Genomic DNA, 11,024 nt, shown 5'->3' on the forward strand with positions numbered 1-11,024 from the left:
TCCCGGACCGGGGCACGAACCCGTGTGCCCTGCATCAGCAGGCAGACTCTCAACCACTGCGCCACCAGGGAGGCCCTAGAAGTCCTTTTCTTGACCTTGCCTCCCTCTCAGCATAACGCTCCCTTTGTCCCCAACTCTTTACTGTATATTTTCTGAAGTGAGCAACCCACACATGCTGCTTGCACTTCCTCACTTCCAGTCCACTCCTCAACGTGACGCAATCTGACTTCAGCATGCCCCTAGTGACACTTCTTTCTCTGCCAAATCCAGTGAATTCTACAACCTTCTATTTCTTGACCTCCACCACAATGACTCTGTCAATGACATTTCAACATCAGAGTCACCTGAAGTTATTTTCAAAGATATCAATTCCAGTGGCCCACCCTGAAATGTCCTCCTATCACATCTGGCATCCTGTATCTTTGTCTGTAAAGATATAATCTGTATTTCTAACATTCTCTCCAGGTAACTGTAATATGCCGCCAGGTTTGGGAACCACTGGACACAATCTCTGAAACTCTTCCGGCATTCAATCCCATTGTCTCTATTTTACCCTGGTTCCTCTGAGATCTGAAAGTCTTTTCTCAGCCTCATTCCCAGGAACCTCTTCTTCTCGTTCCCCTGAACGTTGTATTCCCTAGCTTGGCTTTCATATTTTTCCCCATCTACAATCTACCAGAAGAGATAAATTTATTATCATTTAATGAAAATTGTTCCCAAATCTACATCTCGACCTCTTTTGAGCTTTAAATATATTATTTCTAAATGCCAAAGAGAAACGTCTACCCAGATATAACACAGAAAAGTCAAATTCAACCTGTCTATTGAAAGGAATAATTAGCCACAGGTCAAACCAAGTTAGAAACCTTAGAGTCAAACATCAACTCCTACTCTTTCTTCTGACAGCCAGCCAGCAGATCCATCAGTTTCATCTCTGAACCCTCTCTCAAACCCATCCCTTCCTTGACCCACATACACTACACCTAGTCAAATCTCTTCATCTCTCACCAGTCTAACTGGTCTGTTTCTCTCTAGTCTCTGGACTTAGGCTTTCTGGAGTTATATCTGGCTTCATCAAATGTTTGCCATATGATCTTGGAAAGTCACTTAATCTTTCTAAACCAGTTTGTGCAACTAGTGATAACAGTGCCTTTCCTCATTGGGCTGAGAAGGAATTTACTAAGATAATATGTGTAAAGCCCCTTCCACAGTGCCCGGGTGGAATAAGCTATAAACATATAAGAGGGAAGAGCACAAATCCACAGTACACTTGCAGCTCTTCACAATCTACTCTCCAATGTCTTCACCCTCCATAATCCCCAATTCACCTAAGGTTTCAAGCCTTAACAATAATTATATCAATATGTATTACATATAGTAACATACTATATGACATTGTATATAATATTATATAGCATATATTCTATGATGCATACACATTATATATATGTATTTCATATGTAATATAATACTCATATTATTGATTGTAGCTAATAGTTATTGAGCCTTGTTCTAAGGACTTTACACATATTCACTCATTTAATCCACAGAAGAACCCAATGAAATAAACAGTACTTCACAGTACTATTCCCCACTTCACAGAGGAGAAAGTTAACACACAGAAAGATTAACGAGATGAGCTGGTAGATCAAAAAGCCTTGTGACTTTCAGTTATGATATTCTACCTGTAATGTTATTTTCTACCTGGAAAAACCAAACGCATCCTTCAAGGCCTCACTCAAACATCACTTGCATTCAAACAGACAGAATTAACTACTTCTTCATCTATGCTCCCAGAAGTTTGTTCACAGACTAATCTACTCTCTACAATATTTTAGAATGATAGCTACCTTCCCAACCTGACTGAGTACAACCATCTTATTCATTTTTAAAACTAGGACAGTGCCCGGCAAGGTGTAGGCTCTCTACAAATATTCGGCAATTTCATTAAAAGTTGAAGTTAAAAAGAAAATAAAACATAAAAATTTTTATTATTTACAAAGAGTCGTCAGGAGAGCAATTTTAGAAACCTAAAACAATACAAAGTATTTAGAACAAATTTCCTATCATTTTTTATTTAAAAATTACATACCCAATTTTACAGATCCTCCAAAAAGTGAACCTTTATCAAAAGCATCCTTCCAGGTAAATGTCAAGCAGATCTTGATAAAAAGAGGAAAAAAAGAAAAGAAATTCATGTTACCTTCCTGGATCTCATTAAGTATTAAGTCTCTTTCAAAGAAAAATCCACAGTGAAGAAAAGGACAAAAGCTTCAACCCATCTAAAATACTATCTTCTCTAACCAACCAATTCCTTTTCCTTTTGGTGGACCATAAAATTTTCTTTTTTGAAAGTAAGATACTGGCACTAGGATATTTCAAATGGTCATTCTGCCTCAGTAACTGAATACATATTGTCTTCTTCAGAAAACACAATCTTACTCATCTTTACAAACACACAATGGCTTGAACAGAACAGATACTTAATAAACGATCATCAAATAAGCCAAGAGAAGTAAAGGCAACAAAGTAAGCTCTACAGGTTTCCCAGAAGATAAAATTTAAAACTATTCCATGATGACAAAAGTAGGAGAATGGTTACCTTTCCAGGATAAAATGAGACAATATTTTACTTCTTGATCTGGGTGGTGGTTATACATATATATTCACTTTCTGAAGATTCAAGCTATACACATGATACTGTTCACTTTTATGTATGTATGTTGTACACGAATGAAAACTTTACTTAATTAAAAACTGCATCTCACTCTACTCTAAAATATTCCACACGTGAAGGTTAAAAAGAACTTAGCCTCTTTTAAATTATGTATTGCAATCCAATACAAAATTTTTCAATTCTAGATTAGAGAAATTTTCAATACACACAAAACTAGAGAGAATAACACAAGGAACTCCCACACACCCATGAGCAGTTTTAGCCTTTTGCCCTTCCTGGTTCATCTACCCTCACTTCCCAACCCCAACCCCACTACACACATACTTTTTCTCCTGGAGTATTTTAAAGCAAATCTCACCATATTATTTGACTTGTAAAAACTTTAGTACAAGAATGCTTCAAGTATTTTGTATAAACTATTTTAAAATTTAGAAATGCCACACAAATTAAAAACTTTCAACAAGTCTCCCAAATAAAACTGTAAGAAATCATCAGCATTTTCAATATCTAGCCTTTAAGAGAAAGTAAGATTGACATTCTTATAGTGTAACATCTAATCATAGTATTTGCAAATTCATATGCAAATATAACTTGTGCAAATAATTTTTAAAGCACATAAAATGAGATTAGTACTTCCTGAATCATACAGTTTCCTTCTTTATTCTGTAAAAACCAAAGGAAAGGGCACCACAGATTATATTAGTCAAAAGATCCTATTGATTAAAAACTGCAAGAAAAAAAATGCAGTCCAATGCACTAAATGAGTCCAGAAGTGATTGAGGAATGGCATGAATAGAAATGCCAAGAGACTCTTTACAATGGGCTTAAAAGTTTCTAATTTGTATTTTTAAAGTCTTATAAAAACCTAGGGATAGTGAAGAGGCACCATTTATTTTAATAAAATACCATGGGTAGGAGGAAATGAGTGAGTTACCATTATCATGTAACTTTAAAACAAATTAAAATTAGTGACTTACCTGATTTTCAGAAAATGGGAATTTGGGTTCAATGGAACAGATCTGATCATAGTATCTAAAAAACAGAGCAAATTTGTTTATTTTTGTTTTTGTTTCCCTTGACTGAGGAGACATATTCAAAAAAATATTACAAAGACTCATGTCAAACAGCGTACTATGTTTTCTTGTAGCAGTTTTTATTTTTGTTTTTGTTTCCCTTGACTGAGGAGACATATTCAAAAAAAATATTACAAAGACTCATGTCAAACAGTGTACTATGTTTTCTTGTAGCAGTTTTATGGTTTCAAGTCTTACATTTAAAAGTCTTTAATCCATTTTGAATTTATTTTTGTGCATGGTGTGAGAAAGTAGTCCAGTTTTCCCAACACCATTTACTGAAGAGGCTGTCTTTTCCTTACTGCATAGGAGATTAAGAGGTATAAATGTCCTGTTGCAAAATAAATGAGTTACGAATATAGAATGTACATTGTGGGGAATATGGTCAATAATTATGTAATATCTTTGTATGGTGATAGATGGCATCTAGACTTGTGGTGATTATTTTGAAATATACCAAAATATCAAATCACTATGTTATGTGACAGAAACTAACATAGTGTTGTAGGTCAATTATATTCCAAAAACAAACATAGAAACAGAGATCAGATGTGTGGTTACCAGAGGTGGGGGGCTGAGGGGAGTGGGAACTGGATGAAGGCAGTCAAAAGGTACAAACTTCCAGCTACAAGATAAATAAGTACTAGCGATTGTCAAGTACAACATGATAAATATAATGAACACTGCTGTGTGTTCTATATGAAAGTTAAGAGAGTAAATCCTAAGAGTTCTCATCACAAGGAAAAGAAAATTTTTTTCTATTTCTTTAACATTGTATCCATATGAGATGATGGATACTCACTAAACTTATTGTGGTCATCATTTCATGATGCATATAAATCAAACCATTATGCTGTACACCTTAAACTTATACAGTGCTATGTGTCAATTATATCTCAATAAAACAGGAAGAAAAAAAGAACCATAAAAAATAAATAATTAATTAAATATAAAAACCAGTCAAAATTTAAAATTACCAAAGCTAAATATTACACACATTTATGTAAATACAACTGGAGTATACTAAAATTATGCATGTTAACTTTGAGTGGCCCACAAATCAGATTTCAATCAGCCATTTTAAAGTTAACTAACGTAGTCTTTTTTTAAATTTATTTATTTGGTTGCACCGGGTCTTAGCTGTGGCATGCATGTGGGATCTAGTTCCCTGACCAGGGATCGAACCCAGGCCCCCTGCATTGGGAGCGCAGCACCTTCTCCACTGCACCACCAGGGAAGTCCCACGCAGTCTTTTAATGTGTAAACCTGTATCTAAAATGCATGCAATGAAAAAACTGTCAACAAAAAACTCTTACCACCAAAGAAAAATACTTATCAACTATTATTGGCTAAAAGCAAACTAATATATGCCTAGGTAACCAATGTATACCTTAAAATACTATTTCTCATTAAGATAACTTTATATCTATTGGGCAGATTAACACCTCTGGTAAACTACTGATTAAAAAACAGGTTTACCAACTTTCCCATATGATTTGGGTATGTCCTCTCCTGTCCATCTGCACCACTGCTACACAGTCAGCACTTCCACTCTCCCTTGAAAGTAAACTAATCCAAAAGTTCCCTAGTCAGTTGCCCTGTCTACTCTTCTCCTTTCTCATTCTCTTCAATGTGTTCTCCACACAGCAGCCAGAATGATTATCAAACATGAGGCAGTCTTCCCCTATCAGGCAGACCTCTGAGCTAGCCAGGGTGTTGGGGGGGTGTCCAAGGCCAAGCTTTCTAACTGGCCTGTAATCTTTCTTCCTTCCCTTATCACCTCCCTGCTCCTGCACCCCCATCACCATGGCTCTTTGCAATTGTTATTTCTGAGGCCAAGTTTTCCAGAGGGGTGGAGCAACATGTCAGAAATCAAGTTTGGGGCTGCCATGGCCACAAGTTTGGTTACACAGAGGAAGAATTGAGCAATTAGGTAAATACAATGAAGATAATGGGAGTCAGGCGTCTAACTACCAGAGAAAGGAGTTACAAACATGGGAAGGTGAACAGCTAGAAGAAACGCTGGCTTTGGATTGGAACTGGAGGTAACAATGTGAACTCATTTTTTAATACGATGTAATACAGATACAAAAAGAGGTATAAATGTGTGTGTGTGTGTGTGTATTTCCTAAGTGTATATGCTGAGAGGTCCTAGAAGCAATAATACTTAAGTAGCAATAAGCACACCTAGAGGCCAGATAAATAGTACTATGCATTAAACGGAGCCAGTCCTTAGAGAAATTGCTAGCTCCATGGCTGCGACTGAGAAAATTTAAGCGCCAAGCCTAAAACATCTAGCTATGCTAGGAAGTTAAGGACTCAAAAAATGATGAGGATATATCAGAAGAACACAGGAACTAGCTTTAAGCAGCTCCTACTAGCCAAGTCCAGAATAATTCAAATAAATAACAAATCATAACCCATTGAGGAAAATAAGAACACCATTCTAAAGTAAACAAAACAAACAGGTGAATAGGGAAAGCTCTACCCTACTGTACAATGCCAACTAATAAATCTACAAGAAACAATGAAGTGAGAAGAGTCAACATTTGGCATCTTTCATAATATAATATCTGATTCAGGTAAAAATCATTAATGGAAGCTAAAACATGAAAGTTTGATGGAAATAGGATATTACAAAGTCTCAAAGTACCTCCCCACAAAATACTAATTAGTATAACTTATTAATTGTAAGGCCAAAAAATCTGGCAGACAGCATCTTAACAAAGTGATAAAAGTTAAACATTATCAGCAATGAGACAAATCAACCTCGTGTTTTTCCTAATATGCACTAAAAAGAACACAGCATCACTTGGGTGGTACTAGAGCCCCAAAATGCATAAAACACAAGAAAATATGAGGCAAGCCCTTATTGAGGGACATTCTACAAAGTAAGTAGCCTGTACTCTTCAAAAATGCCAACATCGTGAACGACAAGGAAAAACTGAGGAACTATTCCAGATTGAAGGAGACTAAAAAGGCAATTAGGGGGCTTCCCTGGTGGCGCAGTGGTTGAGAGTCCGCCTGACGATGCAGGGGACACAGGTTCGTGCCCCGGTCTGGGAAGATCCCACATGCCGCGGAGCAGCTAGGCCCGTGAGCCATGGCCGCTGAGCCTGCGCGTCTGGAGCCTGTGCTCCGCAACGGGGAGAGATCACAACAGTGAGAGGCCCGCGTAACGCAAAAAAAAAAAAAAAAGAGAGTAACACGAGCTAATCCATTTTCACAGTCTCCCTGGCTGCTATGTAGAAAACTGACTTGCAGGTATGCCAGGGCAGAAGTAGAGACAAGTCAGGAAGCTATTGCAGTAATCCAGTAAACAGATGATCCACGGTGGTGGCAGAAATGATAGAGGCACTCAATCTCACTCCTTTTCTAAATTAGTTCCCCTCTCCATTTATAATCTTAGGCCCCTGAATTTTTCCTTCACAGAACTTACCACAGTTGGTAATATATTTATTTGCGGGACTTTGTTTAATGTCTTTTCTCTCAAAGGACTGTATCAGAAACTGGGTCTATTTGCTCAGTTTCATTGCTAGCTCCAAACAAATGAATCAGTAAAATGCAAAGTTTTTAAAAAGCAACTTTTTTTAATCTCTGAAAAGTAAAACCTGAGATTCTCTGTTTTGGGAATAAACAGGAGCTACCAAAGAACGTGTCCATAAGGAGAGACTAGCAAGTACCAAGACCCTGAGGCAACAATGTGCAAGGAGGCCGACAGGGCTATAGAGCAGGGACCGGCACACTTTTTCTGAAAAGGGCTATTCTAGGCTTTGCCAAAAAAAAGGCAAAATCAAGGATAAAATGTAGGTACTTGTTATAACAAGATAGAAAACTCCTGCCCTGCCCTGTGCGCTTTTTACCTCGGTTGGGCCATCTCAGATGGTGGGTACACTAAGTACACAGTTATCTAATTGCCAGTAGCTGGAGACTTCTCCAAGGGAAGAGGATCCAGTCTGGTGGCAAGAAGCCCAGGGGAGGGAGGTGAGTAGTGGCTAATACAGTCCGTTTTACTCTCTGCCCCAGTGACGCTCAAATATCGGCATGCCCTTCTCTCCTGCCAGAGTCCAGCCATCTCAACGTGGGCGGCTGGTACAGCTGGCAGGAGAAAGGGCAATTTGCTGAGTCATCAAGTTCCGGTGCGAAATTACACCCTTCACTGCCAAGCCATTGCCAAGCAGAAAACCCAACGTGTAGGGCACCTGAGCAAGCCCTGGGCAGCAGTGAGGCATGGCTACTGGCCAGAGAGGCAAACACTTGGAATAAAGGGGAGGATGGTGCAGAGGGGAGCACCTCAGCTAGCTCTCCAAGGCTCACAACACTAGAGTGGTGCCCTGGAACATACAAAAACAGGCAGCTGGGCAGGCCTCTGCTCTACAGACAGCAAGGAAGGAAGTAGGAGGAGATGAAGCTACTTGCTCTGCAAGTGAATCAGGAAAAAAAGAAAGGCTAAAGAGAATGTACTAAAATTTTATACCTACCCTATTTACTCCAAAGCTTTTGGGGTCAACTCTCAAAACTTATGTGGGGTAACAGTGCATGTATATCCTACATTTAAATGACTAGGAAGATACGCGATGGAATCTTCAAAGTAAAATAGCTGTCTTAAGACAGGTTATATAATATGAAATGTAAGTATGAAAAAATGAAATATAAGTACTGTACAACAGTCATTGGAAATCAATAATATCTGACTTCATAATATGGAGTAAACTCCAACAAAGAGACCCACTAATGCTTTTCAAAAGAAAATAGCCATTGCTAAGTGTAGGTACCACAGGGAAAATGCTGTTCTACCGTACGAAGTACAGTAAGCTATTCTTTCAATGTAATTCCACCACATATGACCCCTCATAGTTCAGCCTAATTCTCAGCTATCAAAGCTCTCTAGAGAGGGAACAAGAGCAGAACAAGAGAATCTACCACACCCCTCTCTTTATCATTTAAATATGCTTTACTCAATCAGCAGATTCTATCCCAGGGTATACCTCTAACAAATTAGACCTAGGCTGCAAGTTTTCCACAAGTGGGGAGAGGGAAAGCCAGTATGCTACACCAGAGTACTGGTGTAGCAAAAAAAAAAAAAAAAAAAAAAAAAAGAAAAGAAACTGTACTGTTAAAGATTTTATTTTAAAAATAAGTAAAAAAAAAAAAAATTAATTAACTATAAAATCCTAAACATAAAAAGGTAAGTCAGGGCTTCCCTGGTGGCGCAGTGGTTAAGAATCCGCCTGCCAATGTAGGGGATACGGGTTCGTGCCCTGGTCTGGGAAGATCCCACATGCCGCAGAGCGGCTAGGCCCGTGAGCCATGGCCGCTGAGCCTGCGCGTCCGGAGCCTGTGCTCCGCAACGGGAGAGGCCACAACAGTGAGAGGCCCGCGTACCGCAAAAAAAAAGGTAGGTCAGACAACCCTGAGTTTGAATCCCAACTCCACCAACTCTTAGCTGTGTGACTGCATGCAAGTTACTCAACCTCTCTAAACCCTTCCTAAAGTGACAAAACCTCATTTAATTTAAGCATGAGGGACAAATGATACAATATATACGCAAAGCTTAAAATATTGCCTGGACACACTGCACATGTTGGAAAAACGGTAGCTACAGATTCTTATTTTACAACTATTCATAAGTGTTTTACATGTTCTCCAGTATTTCATAAAACTCACTTTAGAGCACATATCTAAGAATTCAACGTTTAAAATCTCATGGGGAAAAAAAAGGAAATGAATATATTTCTTTTAATATACCAGTGATAGGTACAGGACAAATTCCCATTAGAAATTCTAGTTTTAAAGTTTTTTTTAGGGGGAAGGTGTGAAGACGGAGAACAACCAATCTACGTTAGGCAAAGTGATACTGCAACGCAAATTCACATAACCCATCCAGCTCCAGCCAGCACTGAGGGCTGGGCAACTCCCAGCCCACCAACCAGAGACAGAAACAAGAGAGCTGGGCCAGATATTGATCAGAGTTAACAGATGCCTCCTGAACCTTATTTTCACACTTCTTTCTTTGCCCAATTTACCTCACGAAGAATCACTAATGAAGCACTACTGCAGCAGAGTATGGCAGAAAGTAAATAGTCAGGGAGTCAAGAAGTCAAGATCTTAGTCTAACTCTACCACAAAGCTAGCTGCGTGGCTTAAACCTCCTGTGTGCAGAAGATTCTGAGAGAAGATTCTCTTTAGGGTTACAAAGAATGAAGAAAGTCCTGACAAGCTATTTTATTTATTAAACATTAGAAAAGTCAGAACATAGAAAAGCAGAGATTTTAAATTTTCCTTTAAATTTTCAAGTTTATTCATTTATGCAGAATAAAATTACTGAGCCAATTTAAGGTCTGGCTACTACAGATATTCCTTGAGACCCAAGGGTCAGGTATTATATATCTTTATATTCCCCACACTATTTTATTAACAAATTTGTAGCAACGTCATTAGGGTTAATATTATCTCAATATCTTCAGCAACAATCAGAATGTAAGCAACAGCTTGAGAAACAGGAATATTTTCTTTCTTGATCTGTAAAACACTAGTGCTGGGATAAAATTCCAGATATTATGAAACTAATTCCATCAACTTTATTTTACAAATGAAAAAGATACTACCATAATGCAGCAAACTAAATATTAACCCACAAAAAAGTGACACACAAATTTAGAAATTTTACAAAACCTATATAAAGGACTCTTGAGTTAAAGAAAACTAAAATTACAAACTATTAAAAAATGTCAACAAGAATACTATATACCAGGGACTTCCCTGGTGGCTCAGTGGTTAAGAATACACCTGCCAATTCAGGGTATACAGGTTCGAGCCCTGCTCCGGGAAGATACCACATGCCGCGGAGCAACTAAGTCCGTGCGCCACAACTACTGAGCCTATGCTCTAGAGCCCACAAGCCACAACTACTGAAGCCTGCGTGCCACAACTACTGGGCCCGTGCGCCTAGAGCCCATGCTCTGCAACAAGAGAAGCCACCGCAATGAGAAGGCCACGCACTGCAACGAAGAGTAGCCCTGCTTCCCGCAACTAGAGAAAGCCCGGGGACAGCAACAAAGACCCAACACAGCGAAAAATAAAATAAATAAATTTATTAAAAAAAAAAAAAAAAGACACATGCACCCCCAATGTTCACTGCAGCACTATTTACAATAACCAGGACATGGAAGCAACCTAAATAACCATCAACAGAGGAATGGATAAAGAAGATGTGGTTATATATATATGTATGTGTAAATATATATATATATATATATATATATATATACACA

General features: G+C 38.3%; 1 protein-coding gene across 2 annotated transcripts in view; it reads right to left on the minus strand.

Annotated features, from left to right (window-relative positions):
- PDCD6IP (programmed cell death 6 interacting protein) overlaps positions 1–11,024 on the minus strand; it is a 63,640-nt gene that overhangs the window by 48,931 nt on the left and 3,685 nt on the right. For both annotated transcript variants that reach the window (XM_028479670.2, XM_024116532.3), the window contains exons 2-3: positions 3,655–3,709; positions 2,093–2,162 (exon numbers count right to left, since the gene is read on the minus strand). In XM_028479670.2, coding sequence (XP_028335471.1) covers positions 2,093–2,162; positions 3,655–3,709 — 125 coding nt within the window. The remainder of the gene's footprint in view (positions 1–2,092; positions 2,163–3,654; positions 3,710–11,024) is intronic.

The sequence above is a fragment of the Physeter macrocephalus genome, chromosome 18 (assembly GCF_002837175.3).
Source record: "Physeter macrocephalus isolate SW-GA chromosome 18, ASM283717v5, whole genome shotgun sequence".
NCBI classification, from domain to species: domain Eukaryota; kingdom Metazoa; phylum Chordata; class Mammalia; order Artiodactyla; family Physeteridae; genus Physeter; species Physeter macrocephalus.